At 36.9% G+C, this 22,575-nt stretch overlaps 1 protein-coding gene across 1 annotated transcript in view; it reads left to right on the top strand.

The window, feature by feature from the left end:
• LOC126469749 (protein phosphatase 1 regulatory subunit 37) overlaps window positions 1-22,575 on the top strand; it is a 242,527-nt gene that overhangs the window by 143,326 nt on the left and 76,626 nt on the right. Inside the window, exon 5 of the mRNA XM_050096963.1 lies at window positions 4,544-4,694. Within this exon, the coding sequence (XP_049952920.1) occupies window positions 4,544-4,694 (151 nt within the window). The remainder of the gene's footprint in view (window positions 1-4,543; window positions 4,695-22,575) is intronic.

Below are 22,575 nucleotides of genomic sequence, written 5' to 3'. Positions count from 1 at the left end.
CAAAGAATAATATGTTTGTACAATCCCCATTCGTGAATGCTTTCTTAAATTGTAGATTTAAAATGTCAGCTTACCTTTTGCTGTCTTCTATTGCCACACCAGAATAATCAGTGAGTAACTAGATAAAAGCCTTCAACCCCCTTAGTGATTTTAAATAAGACCAGAATTTTCTCAGGTTCTCTTCAAGATCTTTTGCTAAGGTATGGCAGGGGTAGTTATTGTACGCTTTGCAAACTGATCTTTTTACAGACACATGAATTTCTATTAACAGTTACCTGTCGTCATTTGTATTCCTAGAATGCAACATTTTCTACTTCCTGAGTAACTTCTGAATTTTGTCATTAAACCCCAGTGGGTCTTTTCCATCATTTAGCCACTTAGTCTATACGTCTCCAGCGCATGAATTACAATCCATTTAAACTTTGCACATAATTCCTCTACGTCCATCATACTGGAGCTAAACAGTGTCCATTCATTTTCTAAGTGGGATGCTAACAACTGCTTATCTACTCTTTCTATCAGAAATAATCTCCAAGCCTTCTTGATGGATTTATTAACTTCAATTACCATTGCCGTTTTGATGACATTATGGTCAGTAATCCCTGTCATTATACTGACGTCATCAATAAGGTCCAGCCTATTTGAAGCTACAAGGTCTAAAATATTTCCATTGCATCTTGGCTGTACTGTTAGACTAGCTGCTGAAGACGGCTTTCAGAAAAGTAATCAAAAGTACTTTACAAGACTGCCTGTCCGGACCACCTGCAGTCGTTGGTGAAACTGGCCTAATGTGGCATGTTCCGAGCAGTTGTTTGAAGCAAAGTGATCTGCTTTGGTCTACACGGTGGGAGACTAGATAAGTTGCTTGTTGACGGAATTTCCCAGTGCTCTCAGCATCTACACCTGTCTACAGAATAATGTATAACCTCTGTCAGGTCATGACTCCCAGCAGTTTGCACTGTGCCAGTGATATTGACATCCTTACCAAGTGGTGGATCAGACTTACTGCATCTTTGTCACTGCTAGAAGAAGATACAATAGAACATACATAACCATATTTTTTCTTTATTCTAGTTCCTGCACATGTTGAAACAAGAGTAATAAACACTCCTACACAGGTTGTACCAAATAATATGGCCACCTTTTGTAAATATGTTGTTTGTGGAACTTGTTTAAATGATTTGTCTCTAATCTTTTGACATTATGTGGTTTACAATTGTGTTATGACATTTCTGAAAGTGTTCCTAGTCACCAGAATGTCTTAGGTTGTTGTGGTCTAGGATGATCCTCAATCATAACAAACCTCAGGTCTTGTAATAAGCAATTGTTGTCAATGTGTTTGTGGTTCAAACTTCTTGAACAACAATTTCTAATTTGTTAGGAATATCTAGGACCATTATACATACTATCATGACAGTGTAAAATAACTGATGGAAAACTATTTACTAAACTCCATAGTGGAATAAAAGCAAAAGTTCCTGCAGTATGTGGAGAATATAACAAGGTTTGTTGTCTCAAACAAAAACACCACTGCTAAGAGTATATGACAGGCCACAAGAAAATCTCAGTACCAGCAAAACAAACTTCCATGTGTTCTGTAACTGACCACCTGATGGGTATTTTCTTTCCAAAACAGATTTCTCCCAATCCCAATAGATGACCATAGTTAATCACATGAACATTTCGAGGGTTTAGAGTCATAACAACATATCTACAAAAGTAGCCATTTTGATGTATCTACTTCTCCACTGTCTTAATGTTAAAGCTGGCAATTGTTGAATGAATGTAAACGTACTCTAAGAACCATAAGGCATCACAGTTATCAGCAATGTAAATTTGGTGGTGGCAATGATAAGTGTTTCTACTATTACAAAATTTCTTTTGTCTTCATCTCAAAAGATGTATTTTGTAGCATTATGTTTGTAAACCCCTGATTCTACAGTGCGTTAATTTTAGTGGCAAGCTGGGATGAGATGAGTGATTACTATCTAACAAGATTCAGTAAAGCCGCAGTGACATGTGAAAGCCCAGGGTGTTAACAGACTGCAGTACCTTGTTAACATGACACAGTTCTCCTCCTCATTGGTACAGTCAGTGAACAACGAACACTGAGTGTCTGTTACAGTTACTAAACTACACACATTCATGAATGGTAGTGTTAGATATTCATTCATGACATGGATAGATAAATTGCTTACCGAAAATATGTATTTCAAGAATTTAATATCATATTTTGTATGATTTAACAACTCATTCTTGCATACATTTTACAGCCTCATTAGTGGTTATTAGTAAAACATTCTTGTGCAGTTTTGATCATTAGCACTAAAATGAAGAGATTTCTGACATCATATTCATCTGATAGGAATGCACTGATAGTTATTTGCTGGCATCATGTTCATCTGATGGAAATGTGTCACTGTGCTGATTGGGTAACATAAGTTATGTGATTGTCAAATGGCTATGGATTTTCTAGTGAACTGGATTCACCCCAAGCAGTGAATCTTTTACTATGAGACTCTTGGTTTGTTTAAATGTGATTGTGCTTACCTTTGTACTGACTTTTCTATTTGAGCTCAAATGAAATAGATTCAGTGCTTCATTTGCGCTATGGGTTTACAAGAAATAGAAGGTATTAAGTTTTCAATATTTTATGGAGGATAATAATGATGCTTATTGCAATATTTTGGTAGTAACTTACAAAAATATGATTTAATATTGACTGAATTTTATAAATATTCTCTTTAAAACCCTTGGAAAAATTTGTGCATTCAAAGCAAATAATGAAAGCTGTGTTTATAGAACCATAAACCATATGGCTGCAAGCACAAGAATGGATGCAATCATACCAATGCAACAGGAAACAGTATATATCAATATACAACTCCTACCAGTAAAAAATCAAAGCCACCAAGTATAGAGTTCCATGGGGTTCAGTAATGGGGCCATTACTATTTAATCTGTTTGTAAATGATATAGGTCAGACTCTTCTAATGCAGGGCCAAAGGGCATGGGCCATCACTAGCGCTCGTTAGCTTGCCCACATGCAGGCACAAGTAGTGCAGGCTACCTGCAAGACAGCCTGATTACATATGTGCTGCACATGTGCGACCTGCTTGGCCTGCGCTCTGCCATTGTAGCACGATTCTATACATTTATGGCCCAGCTGTGAGACTGCCTGTGTGTCAGCCATTTGTCCTCTGCTGCTCACTTGTGCCTGTGCCTGCCCTGCTGCTTGAAGGAAGGAAGGCAGGCAGGTGTGTCAGCGAGCAGGAACAGCCTGATACAGGTGCTGAAGAGAATGAGAAGAAAATGTTGTATGCATATGACTTGACAATAAGGAACAGTGACCAAAATGTGCAACCTCTGGAGAGAAGAGCATATATTTCTGAAACACTGCAGCTCAATGGCTCATGGAAAATACAGTGATATAACCCAAAACAGATTATATATACAGTGTTCATCAACCAAGAGAACTATGTACAAATGGATTTCGAGGTTGGTGATAGAAACTTGGAAGAAGTAGAATCCACTAGATTCTGTGGATAATGGAGTTGAAATGGAAACAGCATATTAATTTTGTCTGTAAGAAACTCAGATCCATCATATTTACGTTGAAACAGCTATTGCAGTATGCAAATAGCTTCTATGTACAGTGTACCATGGATTCTTTGAACTGTGCCTGGGTTATACTGTGACAGTGTGGGGAAACAAAGAGACCATTGACATTACAACAACAACAACAACAACAACAACAAACTGGCAATTAGAATCATTTTCAGAAGAACTTCTGAAACATGCAGAAACTGCTTCAGAAATCTAGGCATTTAACTTGTACACCTTTGTACTTATATAAAACAATAATATACATCATGAAAGAGAGGTCAAAGTCAATTTGAAATGCTAGTGCACACACCCGCAAAGCGCTGTGGAAGAATGATGTACAAAGCATACCCAACCAATTGACACTACTTCATAAAGGACCTCTGTACTCTGATATCAGGTTACTAAGAACTTATCCTAAAACCTGTATGATAGTATACATGGCAGTAACTTGACAAAGAAACTCAAAGAATTTTAGAGTGTTAAAGATCACCTATTAAATCAAATTTTTGTACATTGTTCTTTATAAGTGATGTTAGAGAGTGTAATCAAAATGGTCACTTCTTAGAAAGCAAGTGATAATGAATGGTTTCTATTTTTGATGTGTTCTATATTACATATACATTTACAGTACACAATGTAATCATAAAGGAGCAAATAAAATTGTATTCAAGATTCTTCATTGTGTAATCAGTACCTGTGAGATTTCTTAGAGCACATCCTGTGGACATTTTCTACTACAGAGTTTGTACTCCACACTCTAGGAAAAAATAGTTTCCTTCCCCAGTTTTAAAAGCAGCATTGGTACATGTTTTTGTTTTATAAATAGGTATAGCTCAAAATTACATGAATTTTAATCTCAAAATAACATGAAAACAAAATTCTACTAAAGCAGTGTTTTTGAATGAAACAATATTCTTATATCATATTTTTCTTTCAGACCCTGTGCCTAGAGCAGCTTGAGGCAAGGAACTTAACATTAAATGAACAGTTCATGCCTATACTTAGCCGAGCCCTACGAATTGGCACTCAGTTGCAGGTGCTGAAGCTGGAAAACTGTGGTCTTGCAGGACGACCCACTGTTATTCTTAGTGAGTTGAAATACATCATTATTTAAAGAGTTAAAAGATAAGTAACATTTACGTTCATTATATATTAAAAATCAAAGAAATGATTGATTGCTTAGAAGATCTTGAGATGTAGAAGCAAATTGATGTCATCTGAGTCTCCGAACACTATTAGGATTGAAATCTGAATTTGGTGGTTATAAACTATTTTTGTATGAGTGTAGCTCAAATATGGTTAAATATTATGTGATTGTATTCATGAGAAATGAGCATAAATTGAAAAATGTAGAAATAAGTCCATTCTTTGTTGGTCAGTACAAATATCTTAATTTTTTTACCGTGGAAAGATTATGACCATTAGGCCTTTTATTTTATTTTATTTACGCATAAAGTTCTGTAGGATCAAATTGAGGAACAAGTCTCCAAGGTCATGGAACATGTCAGTACATGAAATTACAACATAAAAGTAATAACAGATAAAAATAAGATGTTTATGAACCCAAAAAAGTCAAACTATAAGTTTCAGTAAACACAGTTAACAATATAATATAAGAATCAGCTTACTTTTTCAAGGAACTCCTCAACAGAATAGAAGGAGTGACCCACGAGGAAACTCTTCAGTTTCGATTTGAAAGTGCATGGATTACAGATAAGAGTTTTGAATTATTGTGGTAGCTTATTGAAAATGGATGCAGCAGTATACTGCACACCTTTCTGCACAAGAGTTAAGGAAGTTTGATCCTAATGCAGGTTGGATTTCTGCTGAGTATTCACTGAGTGAAAGCTGCTTATTCTTGGGGATAACCTGACATTGTTAACAAGAAACGGCAGTAAAGAATGCATATATTGAGATGCCAATCTCAAAATACCCAGTCTAGTGAACAGGGGTTGACAAGAGGTTCACGAACTTACACCACTTATTGCTCAAACTGCCCGTTTCTGAACCAAAAATATCCTTTTAGAATGGGAAGAGTTGCCCCAAAATATAATACCATATTATATGAGTGAATGAAAATAAGCAAAGTAAACTAATTTTCGTGTTGGACGATCACTTACTTCAGATACCGTTCAAATGGTAAAAATGGCAGCATTAAGTCTTTAAACAAGATCCTGAACATGGGCTTTCCACGACAGTTTACTGTCTATCTGAACATGTAGAAATTTGAACTGTTCAGTTCATTAATCATATACAGTGAAATTAAAACGTCGGGTTTTGTTGAATTGTGTCTTAGAATCTGTAGAAACTGAGTCTTATTGTGATTTAGCATTAGTTTATTTTCTACAAGTCATGAACTTATGTCATAAACTGTACTATGTGAAACCAAGCAATGTTACACACAACATCCTTTACTACCAAGCTAGTGTCATCAGCAAACAGAAATATTTTAGAATTACCCATAATACTAGAGGGCATATCATTTAAATAAATAAAGAAGAGGAGTGGCTCCAACACTGATCCCTGGGGCACCCCCCATTTGACCGTATCACACTCAGACCCCATATCACAGCCATTCTCAACACTGCGAATAATGGACCTTTTGCTGGCTGTTGTTAATATAAGAGGTGAACAAATTGTGAGCTACTCCCAATACTCCATAATGGCCCAACTTCTGGAGCAATATTTTGTGATCAACACAATCAAACACCTTACTTAAATCAAAATATATGGGTAGTGTTCGAAACCTTTTGTTTAACCCATCCAGTACCTTACAGAGAAAAAAGTTGTTAAATGACTTCTAAAGCTAAACTGTACATTTGATAGCAAATTATGTGATATAAAATGATCAATTATCCTTACATACACAGCCTTTTCAATAACTTTATCAAACACTGATGGCATAGAAATAGGTCTAAAATCGTCTACATTACCCTTTTCTCCCTTTTTATAAAGTGGCCTTACTACTGAGTATTTTAATCGTTCAGGAAACTGACCGTTCCTAAAGGAAAAATTACAAATATGACTAACATATACAGCACAGTACTTTAATATTCTGCTAGGCACTCCATCATATCCATGAGAGTCCTTAGTCTTCAGTGATTTAGTTATTGACTCAATCTTCCCCTTGTCAGTATCACAGAGAAGTATTTCAGACATCAGTCTCTGAAAGGCATTTGCCAAGAGAGTTATATGATTCCATGTAGAAACTAAATTTTTATTTAAGTCACCAGCAATGCTCAGAAAATGGTTGTTAAATACTGTACAAATATCTGATTTATCAGTAACAGAAATATTTTTACTATGAACTGACTTTATATCGTCGACCTTGTGCTGCTGACCAGATAATGTTACTCATAATCTGTCTTGATTGCAAGAATGTTTATTCACATGACTATTTTCGGTTCCTCTAGAACCATCTTCAGATCTGCAATTTCGGTTACAGGAGTAACCTGTCCACACACAGCAACCTTCACATGCTGCCTCACATTTGTGAATGTGCATTGGGCTACTGTAGCTTGATTTTAACTACTTGTATCATTTTGATATAATTCTCGCTTTGTTCTACATGATACCCTTATCCCACTAGTCAGCCACCCGGGCTATCTTTTATTGCTAGAACATTCTAACGGAAAGCTACTCTCAAAAAGCATGAGAAATGTGTTTAGGAAAGCATTATATATAAGTAGGAATTCTGCTTATTTTATGTTACATTCATTATGCCACTTGTTTTAAGGGTCTTAGATTTAATATGAATACTTATAAATATTTATGAAACAAATAATAAAAACTGTAATAGCTGTTGCAGAAAAAAAACATAGTTTATGTTTTTGTGAAGAGTGGAATAATAAAATCAATTTACAGGTAAGTTTTAGACTATGGGCCATGATAGCAATGGACAAGAGAGGAGAGAAAGCAAGCTATGACTGTACCACTGAAGAAAGGAGAAAAATGGAGGTGTTGACTGAAAAATAAAAAGAGAAAGAAATGTGACTGGGAGAAGAAGTGAGTGTTTGCTTTACTGTTTGATGGAGAGCAATGTTAATCTAATAGAGAAAATGAGGAGTATGAGAAAAGGAAGTGCTCTGACTTTATCTTAAATGCTACATTATTTGTAATTGAGCATAGAGTGCAAGGTTGAGTGTCCCAGAGGCTGATAGCTAAATTGAGAAGTAATTTGACAGTGTTTTAATGTTATGGATAGATACAGCTAGCACACTAGATATGTGAGACCTTGCATTGCAATTATGATGAGATGGTGATGTGGTACTGGGAGGGGTGCTTAATGATGTGTCAGGGAGGTAGACGTAGGGGTGAATGATAATCAAGTTTTCATTTCATATCATGTTGGAGTATGTTCCAAAATTTCTGGAGTGCATAGAGACAAGCAGAAGTCTTCCTACGTGTGGTGGCAGTATTTTCTATGTAGTTGATATGTTAATCTAATGCTAAACCCATGTTCTTCACACATTCTGATGCAATAGTGGGCTGCCATCATGAAGTATTGGTAGCAATAATTGCATAAGTCAGGACTAATTATATTCTGAGATACTGAAATTACTTGAGACTTCGTCACATCTAAGCATAGGCACAGTTTTTCACCCATCTGTACTCAGAAGGTAGATTGTAATTAATTTGGATGATGGTTTTGTACTGATATCATTGGATCCAAAACTTAAGTAAAGGTGCAGTTTATCAACATAGAAATGATATCTTCTGAAAGACAGAACCAATGACATGTCGTTGATATGTAAGGAGACCAAGAGTGGGTACGGGACAGACCCCTGTAGCATTCCTGAGAGAATTTGTTTCCACGTGACTTTTCATTCCTACAGACAACATACTGCTGTCTACACTCATTAGTTAATACTGAAAAGTGGTTGAAAATTACAGGTTCTCTCGTAGAAACAGAAGAATAAAAACATTTTGACAGAAAAAGGGGCCAAAAATGGCTTTTAGACACTTACGAGTTAGCAACAGTCTTTAATTTCCGTAATCAAAAAGCTGAAGGTAATAATATTGCGATAAGTAATTTTTGAATATAAAAATTTGAAGGAAAATGAAGACTTGCCAATCCTGTAGCAAATGGTTAATCAGCTTACGTCATACAGGATGGAGAAATACAATCCTATAGTAAGATAAGAGTAAATTGAACAAAATTTTCCAAATATCGATAAGTTGGAACTGCATGATTATGAAACTATGGCCATGAAATGACAACCAGCCAGTGATGAGCTTTGTGGAAGTGTATGCATTTAAACTGACTTGCCCAAGCTAATACCTGTTATGCTGAAGTGCAAAGCTATTACTTAAATTATTTGAAGATAAATAATGGTTTTAGCTGAATGCTCAAAGCTGGGCATACTTCCAATTCCTATCCATGGCTGGTTATGATAGATGCAAATTTTCTGTTATGCTATGGCTTGACTGCTAAATCAACTGCTCTAAAAGTGTAATAATGACATTAATTTTGTTAGATAATAAGCTGTGCTGCAGAAAGAACATTGCAGTAAGATATTCGACATGTGGTAGAGTAAGGCACAGTGTTATTAAAGAATGAAATCTAAAGGCCACATGTTTTAATGAACAGAGGGTGTGAATGAATTTTAGAATCATGTTCAACAGATAAGTAAGTGTGAACTGAGATAGTGGGCAAAAAGAAAACAGAAATTAAATTTTAAAGACTTTTTTATCATATCACACTTTTTTTGGAAAATGTTAGAGATCCCTGTCTTGAACATTGCTACAAAATTGTTATCGTTGAAGAAATGATTGGGGAACTGCTCAAAAATTTGTGTCATGTTGTGAATGATTGTTGTGGCCTCAAAAATTCTTGCATCCAGCTCTTGACTGGTGTCTTGTAGATACTGCCTTTCATAAAATCCCACACAAAAAGTCAAGTGGTGTTAAACTGGCCAATCTGGGAGGCCATTCTCAGAGACCACTGTGCCCAGCCAGCACGTGCTTGAGCACTTAATTTTAATGTCATCTGACTACCGTATTTACTCGAATCTAAGCCGCACTTTTTTCCGGTTTTTGCAATCCAAAAAACCACCTGCGGCTTAGAATCGAGTGCAAAGCAAGCGGAAGTTCTGAAAAATGTTGGTAGGTGCCGCCACAACTAACTTCTGCCGTTGAATATATGTCCCGCTACACAGGCATGCTTTGTAGGCACAAAGATAAATACTGGCGCCAAAACCTCTGCGTCAGTAGATAAATTTAAAAAAAAGGTGGAAGACGAGCTTTTTTTTCTCCGCCCCGAGTTTCAACCACTGCATTTTCATACATTATCCAACGAAGTAAATACGAATTCCATATTGTTCATCTTCGAATGTAGCAGAATTTCAATATACTACGAAAATCCGACTGACAGGACTGTTTGGGATGTTTCTCAATATGGCCAACTTTACGTTCTGAATTTTTTCCTGACTGTGAGAAGAGATGGTTGCTAATAGGAACCTGATGAAATGTGAATCACATGCAGTATTCTCTTCACCATAAGAATAATGCGAATATAAACATTTTGCCATGTATTCTTTCGTGTTTGCTGCTATCTCATTTAAATCCTGTCTGACAAACTACGAAACTAGAGTGACACAACAGTAAATGCGGAAGAATATACGTATCGTGTCATGTTTATATTCATTTTATTCTTATGCCTAATAGTGATACAGTCAGAAATTAAGCACGGCAACTGACTAGATTTTTAAATCTAAGATGACTCTAATTTCTGTGCAGAATTTGATGTACTAAAGAAGTGGCCGCAAAGATTTTCAAACTGAGAAAAATTTTCGCCTAACTCTCGTTCAGCACATGTTCTGTCATACGCAGTCTATTATTTGGTTCTTGTTGATCATTATCAAAGAAAGCAGCAGTGTAAGTAACAACAAATAGCAGTCTCTTGCCATTGTTTCGCTAATGAGACGATTCCTCTCTCTCTTTTTTTTTTTAATTGTATGCGGCGGTAGCGCGCACAAAAGCAAGCCATGCCGCGAGCGGCAACAGGCCGTAAACATGCACTATCAGAATGCGACAAACAATGCATGACACAGTACAGTAATGCATTTTCAGCTTAGAGTGACGTAAACACGTATAACAAAGAAAACGTCACTTATCAGATCAAAGCAAAATAAGCAATCGATTCAAACCAGACGAAGCACGTGGAAAAGGAAGTGTACCCGTATAAATACGGACGGAGCGCCTAACGCATAGCAATGGCTACCTGGTAAAGCTTAACTGTTAAGCTTACGACTCGAACCAAACTACTGTAGCTGTATCGTCATTCATTCGACCTAAATTGTGTCTCATATTACAATGGACCGACTTTGTTTCGATTTGGAGGTGAGGCCTAAAACTTTTCTCTCCCCTTGAATTTCGAGTCTCAAATTTCAGGTGCGGCTTAGATTCCGGAATTATTTTTTTTTTTTATTTTCCTTTATTTCGAATCTCATTTTTCAGGTGCGGCTTAGATTCGAGTGCGGCTTAGATTCGAGTAAATACGGTACTATAGTGGAATGCAGCAGAGCACCACCCAATTGGACCAACATCCTTAGGCATTTTTGCCGTGGAACAACTTCTGACAGTATGTGCAATTCCACTTGCAAAAATTGTGAATAATTGTATTGTTCATAAATGTAACAGAAATTTTAATGCGCCCACTGGTGACAGCTCTGGACATTAAATACTGCTTCCCTAATGAAAATTGCCTTATCTGTAAACAGGATAAGGCATATTAGCACTGCCTTAATGCACAGACAGAAAAATAAGTTCTCACATAGGATAATAATCCTCTGCTCTTAAAGCTTGGCTCTTTATGAATGCTAAAGATGTAAACTGTTTTCCTTTGTGACATTCCAAACAAACCTATCACTAACACCGAGTTTGTGAGCTCTTGCTGTGACACTGGTTGGAGGCATTGTTGCAAAATGAAAGAGTTCAATTCCAGTCTGCCCACTGTTGCGTGACATCTTTTATTCAGCCTTGTTGGGTGTAAACATTCCCATTTCTCTCAAGTGACAACCACCACAGCATAACGTAGTAGCAACTGAAAAACCACACCTCTGGGCACATTCAAACTTGTTCGTTTACTGTACAAATTTCCATGTACTCATAACTGATTAGCTGCCTTTTATGATTGTAGCACCACTACTGTCTATGAAATTTTGCTGAATTTGATATCTCATACCCTGCTCTGACCTTATTATCAGGTTGTTTTTCTCCACCCTTAATAAAAAGTCACATTACATAACTTAACTGCATTCACATCTCATAAACAAATATCTTAATTGCATTCACAGTTCAGATTCAGTCACTGAAAAACAATGAGACTAGTTGACGAAATGGCAATATAAGACTTTGGAACAGGTTTCAATATGTTGAATGGGATGACATTTATAATTAGCCTAATGCTGAAAGTAGGTTCAAAATGTGGCAACTGGACTAAATAATATGGACTGTTTGCAACAAACACTTCATTTTCATTATTTCCCCCTTCTTTCTTTTGTCCTCCTCACCTATAAGAAATTTGTCATTATTTTTACTTTTCCCATTATATCATATGAAACATTGTGAGAGTTTCCATATATGTCTGTGATAGGTAAGGTATTCTACTCTTACAATTTTGCAACTGTGGTGAGTTGTTAGTGCAGATTTAGTATGAACATTTGAGAAAACAACCCCGAAGCCACTAGGAATATCTAGAGCTATTGTCTCTAGTATCATAACAGCATAAAAAGTTATGGGTAAAAATCAGTTGCTCCATACAACAGTGGATGAAAAGTTAATTCACTTACACAGAAATGAGGGCATGAAAGGGCATTGTTACTGTATTACTGTCACTAAGACCTCAGTTACAAATGGGTTCAACAGGTGAATATGTATCTGCAGAACACTGTGGAAAAATAAACATCATGAAGGAAGTGCATAAACAAAAAAACTGTGGTAAACATTAACACCAGACCTCATGTGAACCAGATGAATGCAAAGAAGAGTAGTTCCATGACTAACAGCCATTTACTGTGATCTAAGTAGTCTACTTTTTTTCTATTTCTTACCACAGGATATTTTTAAGTGTTCAAAACACAATGCAAGTATACAATCCAAGCTATTTTCTTTTAACTGTTAAAATGAAAGTTCTACAATAGTTTGGGCAGTCATGTTGTGACTTTTAGTCTGGTCTGTGATCGCACTCCAAGGAATGGTAAATTGTAATGTATATGAATTTTTTTTAGATGACAGTGCACTTTCCCTTGAAGAGGCATTGTTCATTGCAGTGTATTACACCTTTCAAGATGGAGATGTCGAATAATGATTTGTTGAGCATGAGGATACTGTAATGTGCCTTCCCTTGCCTCCACAAATGTAAGATTTGAATTTATGAACATCTGGAGGTGTGTCTAGGAAAATCAGTTATGGTATAATATGCTTCCTAGCATCTGACTGATTGTGGTTGTAGGCAGATATCTTCAGCTTCAAATGATGTTTGACAGTTTTAACTATCCTCAACAAATTCTGAGTGTTTCAAAATTTAGTGGTTTTTAAAGATTTTGAGTGATTTGTGACTACTACTGTAGATCAGACACTTAAGTTATCCATTCTGCTCAAATGAGTTGATGATCAAATGCCTCAGGCTTCCAGTTTCGTCAGTTGGCTATACTACAGATAACGAGCAGGTGGAGCTTGCTGGCTCCTGTTCTTCAAAGCTTTTGTACAGTGTTGGGTAGGTTGCGGATGCACAGTGTGTTCAACAAGGCAATCATACTTTAAGGTCAAAGACACTATTCACTTTGAAGAAATGAGCCTGTCAGTTGTTACTTTTAAGATAAGGCATCTTTGATAATTTGCCAAATAACATAAAATGTCGGAAGGTGTCTAAACAATTTTTTTAATCTAAGCTGAAATCATTTTTTGTGGACAACTTCCTCTATTCCATAGACAAATATTTTTGTATATTTTTGTAGAAAAATGTATTTATTTGATTTAAAACCCTGTTTTTCACTTGTAACACGGATAGTAACAAAGTGTAATATGTGCAATTTTTCTCAGTTTAAGGCACTGTGCTTTAACTGTTTTCTCCCAGGTGTGCTTTTTCATTTAGTATAACATATAACTAATCTATATCATGCCTCTGTATGTCCATCTTTTCAAAGATGGTTGCAGGACTTGGCTGTTCAGTAAAGGATGTCAAATGATACTCCTTTCAGCCATCTAATTTCCAAACTGTTATTTTATTTGGCTACCAGTTTTGGCGATTTGCTATGCCATCTTCAGACCCTCTGACCAACTTGTAGGCAGATTCCAACCTCGGTTCTGGTCAAAATAGGGACCAGCATTCAAATACTGGTGTCTGTATGTTTCTGCTTGATACAGTGATTACTTCAACCAAAATCTGCCACTGTAGTCAGATAAACTGGTAGCCAAATAAAATAACAGTTTGAAAATCAGATGGCTAAGAGCTGTGCGATTTGACGTCCAGTCTATATCATGGCTGCTGAACCACAGCTCACTATCTTCTGATAATTCCTCAAAGTGCATATTTTACATTATGTTTCATTTGTGCCAAAATTACTCACCTACCATAATGTTAACCACCCATCTGTTGATCAAATTTCATTATTTGTTAATCAGCAACAAGGCCACAAATGATAACACAGTGTGTCTTTCCATTTTTTATGCTTTATTTGCAATACTTCATGAACCTGTTTACTGTCACCAGTCATGGCAGACAGAAAATACACCAGTGACCTCCATTTTGTCTAATGGTAGAATGTTAGATATTGCAGGGAACTGGGCTCTTGGCTATGATGCAGACTGAATTTTGTGTAATATAGTTTTCAGCCTTGAGGTGAGCTGTGTGTAAGGGAGGTGAGTGGCTGTTGAATTATAATGGACATTAGTTTTTTTATAACTGGAGCATCTTGAGCACCTCAGTTGCATTAAGCTTGCCGAAGTAGGTTGGGTTCTGTTTGGCTTGACTGCAATTACTCTTTTGTCTTATAGGACCAACCTGAATCTAACAACCAAAATAACAAGTCTACTGGCTGTTTTAGTGGGTATTTGCGGAGCTCTGACACCAAAGCTATATAGAAAGATGATTAAATTTCAGTTAAAAAATTAACAGGGCTCATCTTTTGTGAAAAAATACCTCTGTTGTGACTGATAGATATGTATGTAGATAAAAAGCACATTTAAGAATATCTCTCCTTCTGTATACTTTAAAAGCTAGGGCTATGTATCCTGAAGGCATCTTTGCAATGGAGAATTCTTTGTGGATGCTGCTGTTTCCAGTTAACCAAACAACCTAATGGGAAGAAAGTATCTCGTTACATAAGAGCTGCATAGTTGTTGTAGCAAGGGTGTTGTGATGTGCAGAAAACTTAAATGTCAGTACAACAGATTTTCAGGAGAAATGGAAGAATTAGTGACACTGTAATCTTCAAAACTCAATAAAAATTGTTAACAAAAAATTCAAAAAATAACTACTGCTTCTACATGAATGTTCAACTCAGCAGTACTACTTAAATATGTTAATGTTGGGCACACTCGACTTTTTTTAAAGTGTGGCTTTATATTCTAAACCCTAGAGGTACTGTAAGTGACAATGTCAACACACCACACTGCCCTGCAAAATACAACAAAGGGTGCAGCATACTCAGCTCCACAAGTATTTGTGATCTGTTTAGAAATGTACACAGTATCAAGCATGGAGTGCCTATTACTTCTCAAAGTATAGGTGCAGATAATGTATAAATCACTACAGCTCAAGTATTTACATAATTTTCTTAAGCCCTGAATACGTAAGTAAAAGAGCAGGTGTACATATGCAGACACTGCTTACTGCTGCACTAAATGATAGATGTACTTGCAAATGCTACTTTGTGAAGTATCTAAATTTGACACCAAAAGTATAAGAAAGTACAAAGAAAAATAATAACAGACTTGAAAACACACTCACTAAACTGCAAGTTAGAACCAGGGTAGTGCCTGGCGATGAATATTTTGTCACAAAAGATAGAGACAACAATATCTGAATGGGTCAGTTAGTCCATCAAACACATAATATATTTATGTCAGACTACCCACTTATGCAGAATAACAAGAGAACTTGAAACCTCACCGATAGAAATGTACATATTCTACTGTGGAATGTGCATGCTTTAGGACATGTGTAGGGAGAGAAAGGACGAAGACAGAATAGCAATGTTCATTTGTAAAACATACCAATCCCCCTGCCTTTGGCTCTGATCTGTCCACAAAAGTAAATGCTGTGATAGAAAATGTCCATAGGAGAGTCATAGTATGCTCCATGTTTCTCTAGCCAAATGAACTTGTTGAATGCAAGACAAAGTCATCTAATTAATCCATTCCTCCTTCTAGAATACTTCATTGGTCATTATCGGCCATGAGCCATCACTAGGCCAAGGAATCAAGTAATAGCAAATTTTATAAGGTGAGGAAACGCATTTCATCTGAATACAAGATCTGAGTCATATTTCAACATTTGTTGCAATGTTCTCCAGAAGCAAAAAGCTCTCATTCTACTTTTCTGCTGTTGTAGACATGGTTCAGTGGGAAGTTAAGGATGACCTCCATGTGAGTTAACACTTTTCCATTTGGGTTTACATGTCAGACAGAACACAGCTGAAATGGGTATTTGCCATGGCAAACTGTGAAGTGTACAGAGAAATGACTGATTTTAAACACTAATAAAGTCAGCATCATGGATTTATCACGTTTCAAATGTCATCCATTCTTAGGGTCTCACATTAGCACAAGACATAGCCTGCAGTTTGTTGGAATGAGGAATGTCACTCTGTAGTGAGGAACAGGCTGGTAATATTGCAAAGGCTTTTTATGGTAAAGTACTTACGGCATGTTACAACACTTAACAGTGCGGTGGCGTGTTTCCTTTCATCCTGTACCTGGATCTACCTGTGAACTCATTGCAGCAGATCGCCGGTAGGAAAGTCAAGCAGAAACCTACTGTACTGCAACTCGCACAACGTGACTATTCCAAGAATCGGGAAAAGGTCTTAATTTTGAATGAAAGGTGGAAATACTGGGAAAACTTCAGTATATTCTGAACCTTGATAATGTAAAAGTTCACTGCCAAGCTCATGCTGATCATAACACAGTCACGCAAGTTTATGGTAATGTATTTCCCAAAATCTGAACAACTATGAAGCACGGATTGTTCTTAAATGAAAATGCTCACCGTACTATTAAGTTTATCGATGTCAAATGCACTCAACTTATTAGCCACCGATCTGCTCAATATGCCATGCAGAATTACTGTCTTTTCTCATACACAAAATTACTTAAAAAATACGTACTTTCTAAAAAACACACCGGAATGAATATGCCATCACTTTAAAACAGTTTTGAAATATGTAGCACAACTAAAATTGGCAAATTATAACTTCCTTCACAGCTCATACTACACATGACTGTACCATTGAAAGGCTGGGCTCCGACTTCTTTAGGCTGCTGTAAGCATTCTCTATCTCCAAGAGAAAATACGCGCGAAGAATACTCCATTCTGATTTATCAGTTGTCTTTAAGGCCAATAGAAAAATATTACTCTCCTGCGTTAGTTCGGACTTTCTATGACAAACCAATCAACAAATAACACACTTCTGAACTGTACTTTTTCCCGAAATAAATATTTAAGATTCTGATATTTTGTTTATACTTTGTCATTAACTATTTACATTTGCACTCAAATTAGCTTTCCTTTTACCATAAACTTACTTAACATATTATGATACAAAATTCCCCGTCGTCTGCACTCACACTGTCTTAAAAATTTCTCACGCTAGTTCATACAGCATTCATCAGTAGAACAATGATCTACATATTTACTTTGGACCACATTCATGCATCATTCACACTACTAAAGCATATACACAACTGTACAAACATAAAGAAACACAAAAGCTGTCAAGAAATAAACAGAACAATTTAAAAAAATCTTGACCTGTTTCTTGAATGTCACTGTGCACTACTGTCCTCTAGCAGATGAAAATTAGAACTACGTACTTGAGTGTACCCACTTCAGACCATCTGTTACTGTGCATGCATGAGTTATTCTCCCGATACACAGGCTCTAGACAGGAGCGATATGAGACACCATGCCTCAACAGGTTCTGGCAAGAAAATCCAACTCAACCTTTATGTTGTTGTTATGGTCCTCAGTCCTGAGACTGGTTTGATGCAGCTCTCCATGCTACTTTATCCTGTGCAAGCTTCTTCATCTCCCAGTACTTATTGCAACCTACATCCTTCTGAATGTGCTTAGTGTATTCATCTCTTGGTCTCCCTCTACGATTTTTACCCTCCACGCTGCCCTCCAGTGCTAAATTTGTGACCCCTTGATGCCTCAGAACATGTCTACCAACCAGTCCCTTCTTCATGTCAAGTTGTGCCACAAATTCCTCTTCTTCCCAATTCTATTCAATACCTCCTCATTATTTATGTGATCTACCCATCTCATCTTCAGCATTCTTCTGTAGCACCACATTTCGAAAGCTACTATTCTCTTCGTGTCCAAACTATTTATCGTCCATGTTTCACTTCCATACATGGCTACACTCCACACAAATACTTTCAGAAACGACTTCCTGACACTTAAATCTATACTCGATATTAACAAACTTCTCTTCTTCAGAAACGCTTTCCTTGCCATTACCAAACTACATTTTATATCCTCTCTACTTCATCCATCATCAGTTATTTTGCTTCCCAAATAGCAAAATTCCTTTACTACTTATGTGTCTCATTTCCTAAGCTAATTCCCTCAGCATCACCCGACTTAATTCGACTACATTCCCTTATCCTCGTTTTGCTTTTGTTGGTGTTCATCTTATATCCTCCTTTCAAGACACTGTCCATTCTGTTCAACTGCTCTTCCAAGTCCTTTGCTATCTCTGACAGAATTACAATGTCATCGGCGAACCTCAAAGTTTTTATTTCTTCTCCATGGATTTTAATAGCTACTCTGAATTTTTCTTTTGTTTCCTTGACTGCTTGCTCAATATACAGATTGAATAACTTCGGGGAGAGGCTACAACCCTGTCTCACTCCCTCCCCAACCACTGCTTCCCTTTCATGCCCCTCGACTCTTATAACTGCCATCTGGTTTCTGTACAAATTGTAAATAGCCTTTCGCTCCCTGTATTTTACCCCTGCCACCTTTAGAATTTGAAAAAGAGTATTCCAGTCAACATTGTCAAAAGCTTTCTCTAAGTCTACAAATGCTAGAAACGTAGGTTTGTCTTTCCTTAATCTTTCTTCTAAGATGAGTCGTAAGGTCAGTATTGCCTCACGTGTTCCAACATTTTTACGGAATCTAAACTGATCTTCCCCGAGGTTGGCTTCTACCAGTTTTTCCATTCATCTGTTAAGAATTCGAGTTAGTATTTTGCAGCTGTGACTTATTAAACTAATAGTTCGGTAATTTTCACATCTGTCAACACCTGCTTTCTTTGGAATTGGAATTGTTATATTCTTCTTGAAGTCTGAGGGTATTTCGCCTGTCTCATACATATTGCTCACCAGATGGTAGAGTTTTGTCAGGACTGGCTCTCCCAAGGCTGTCAGTAGTTCTAATGGAATGTTGTCTACTCCCGGGGCCTTGTTTCGACTCAGGTCTTTCAGTGCTCTGTCAAACTCTTCACGCAGTATCGTATCTCCCATTTCATCTTCATCTACATCCTCTTCCATTTCCATAATATTGTCCTCAAGTACATCGCCCTTGTATAGACCCTGTATATACTCCTTCCACCTTTCTGCTTTCCCTTCTTTGCTTAGAACTGGGTTTCCATCTGAGCTCTTGATATTCATACAAGTGGCTCTCTTTTCTCCAAAGGTCTCTTTAATTTTCCTATAAGCAGTATCTATCTTACCCTTGTGAGATAAGCCTCTACATCCTTACATTTGACCTCTAGCCATCCCTGCTTAGCCATTTTGCACTTCCTGTTGATCTCATTTTTGAGACATTTGTATTCCTTTTTGCCTGCTTCTTTTACTGCATTTTTATATTTTCTCCTTTCATCAATTAAATTCAATATTTCTTCTGTTATCTAAGGATTTCTACTAGCCCTCAACCTTTATAATACCATATAAAGTGGACAATTTCCCATTATGTACCTGGGACTCAGTTTAGCCACTTGATTTTTGTTATTGCTATTTGCTTATATACCCCCATCTACAATAGTTCTTGACCACAGCATGGATTACAGACACCCTCTACATGCTATATAACATATTCATATATGCCTTCTTATGACCCATTTATATATTTAATTTTATTGTAATCATCTACATTGTTTTTTTATAGTATATATCATTTCAGTTGATTCTGTAGTAGACACCTCACATCTAGTGAGGCTGGTATCTGCATCAGGATTGGATGACTTTTGAAGTAAGTTCAGCACCCTTCCCTTTTTTCCTTTATATGATGCTTTGCAGGGCCCATCCAAGTCTGGCCAGTTTAGCATTTGTACTCACACCAGTCCAGTTTTCTTTTTATGTCAGATTGCTTTATTAGTTAAAGGTACATGTTTTATATTTTTTTTTATTATTGCAGTTGTTTCCTCACTGTCAGTAAACACACAGCATATAATTACTACAGATTTTATATGGAGCATAAACACATGGTAATTTTGTGTGTGTGGCCCGGTGGCATTCCTAACTGTTATATCTGCCACTTTGAAAAGTCCATCTTTATTTCTGGTGCACCGCTATTCATTGCTTGTAGTCACAGCATGTGATCATTTAGCATTTACTACACAAACCATCCAGCAGCGAGGTAGATAACTTTGCAGTAGGTCTGCCACCTCTATTTTAATACTATTCCAGCAACGTAGTGCCGTGTGGCAAGCTTGTGAGAATCATGTTCGCCACCAACATGCCTGGGTGATACGAGGATTTTATCAACTGTGTGCATTGTATTTTTATCAAGACATGTATATATGGGGTGTGCCTTTTATGCTTTGACTTCAAGTAATGTAACACAGCAGTTTTCTACATCTACATTGATAGTGTGCAAATCACATTAAAGTGCCTGGCAGAGTGTTCATCAAACCACCTTCACAATTCTCTACTAATTCAATCTCGTATAGCGCACGGAAAGAACGCACACCCATATCTTTCCATATGAGCTCTGATTTGCCTTATTATATTATAGTGATTGTTTCTCCCTTTCTAGGTCGGTGTCAACAAAATATTTTTGCATTCGGAGTAGAAAGTTAGTGATTGGAATTTCGTGAGTGGACTCCTCCACAGCAAGAAAAATGCCTTTGTTTTAATGATGTCAATCCCAAATCCCATATCATTTCAGTGACACTCTCTCCCCTATTTCGTGATAATACAATACGTGCTGACCTTCTTTGAACTCTGTCAGTCCTATCTTGTAAGGATCCCACACTACACAGTAGTATTATAAAAAAGGATGGTCAAGTGTAGTGTAGGCAGATCTGTTACATTACCTAAGTGTCCTGCCAATAAAGCGCAGTCTGTGGTTAGCCTTCCCCACAACATTTTCTATGCGTTCCTTCCAATTTAAGTTGTTTGTAATTGTAATTCCTGGGTATTTAGTTGAAGTTATGACCTTTAGATTTGACTGATTTATCATGTAACCAAAGTTTAACAGATTTCTTTTAGCACTTATGTGGATGACTTCACACTTTTGTTATTTAGAGTCAATTGCCAATTTTTGCACCATAGATATATCTTTTCTAAATTGTTTTGCAATTTGTTTTGATCCTCTGATGACTTTACGTGTCAATAAACGACAGTGTCATCTGCAAACAACCTAAGACAGCTGCTCAGATTGTCTCCCAAATCGTTTATATAGATAAGGAACAGCAAAGGGCCTATAACACTACCTCGGGGAACACCAGAAATCACTTCTTGCTTTACTCAATGACTTTCCATCAGTTACTATGAACTGTGAGTTCTCTGACAGGAAATCACGAATCCAGTCGCATAACTGAGACAATATTTCATAGGCACGCAATTTCAATACAAGCAGCTTGTGTGGTACAGTGTCAAAAGCCTTCCAGAAATCCAGAAATATGGAATCAATTTGAAATCACTTGTCGGTAGCACTCACCACTTTGTGCGAGTAAAGATCTGGTTCTGTTTCACAAGAATGATGTTTTCTAAATCTGTGGCGACTGTGTGTCAATAGACCATTTTCCTTGAGGTAATTCATAATGTTTGAACACAATATATGTTCCAGAATCCTGCTGCATATCAACATTAATGATATGGGTTTGTAATTTAGTGGATTACTCCTACTACCTGTCTTGAATATTGGTGTGACCTGTGCAACTCTTCACTCTTTGGGTATGGATCTTTCGTCAAGCGAACGGTTGTATATGATTGTGAAGTATGGAGCTATTGCATCAGCATACTCAGAAAGGAACCTAACTGGTATACAGTCTGGACCAGAAGACTTACTTTTATAAGTGATTTAAGTTGCTTCACTACTCCAAGGATATCTACCTCTATGTTACTCATGTTCGCAGCTGTTCTTGATTCAAATTCTGGAATATTACTGTGTCTTTTGTCTTGCCACTAGCATACTTCTCATATGACCAGAATCTTTTTTGGATTTTCTGCCAGGTTTTGAGACAAAAGTTTTGTTGTGGAAACTATTATAAGCATCTCGCACTGAATTCTGTGCTAAATTTCGAACATCTGTAAAAGATTGCCAATGTTGGAGATTTTGCGTCTGTTTAAATTTGGCATGTTTTTTTCGTTGTTTCTGCTACGGTGTTCTGAGCTGTTGTGTGTACCAAGGAGGACCAGCTCCGCTGTTTGTTAATTTATTTGGTATAAATATCTCAATTGCTGCCAATATTATTTTTTTGAATTCAAGCCACATCTGGTCTGCACTTACATTGTTAATTTGGAAGGAGTTGACATTGTCTCTCAGGAAGGCATCAATTGAATTTTTATCTCCTT

The sequence above is a fragment of the Schistocerca serialis genome, chromosome 3 (genome assembly GCF_023864345.2).
Source record: "Schistocerca serialis cubense isolate TAMUIC-IGC-003099 chromosome 3, iqSchSeri2.2, whole genome shotgun sequence".
Lineage (NCBI taxonomy): Eukaryota > Metazoa > Arthropoda > Insecta > Orthoptera > Acrididae > Schistocerca > Schistocerca serialis.
The sequence above is the reverse complement of the archived record's forward strand: the minus strand, read 5'-3'. Positions and strand labels throughout refer to the sequence as shown.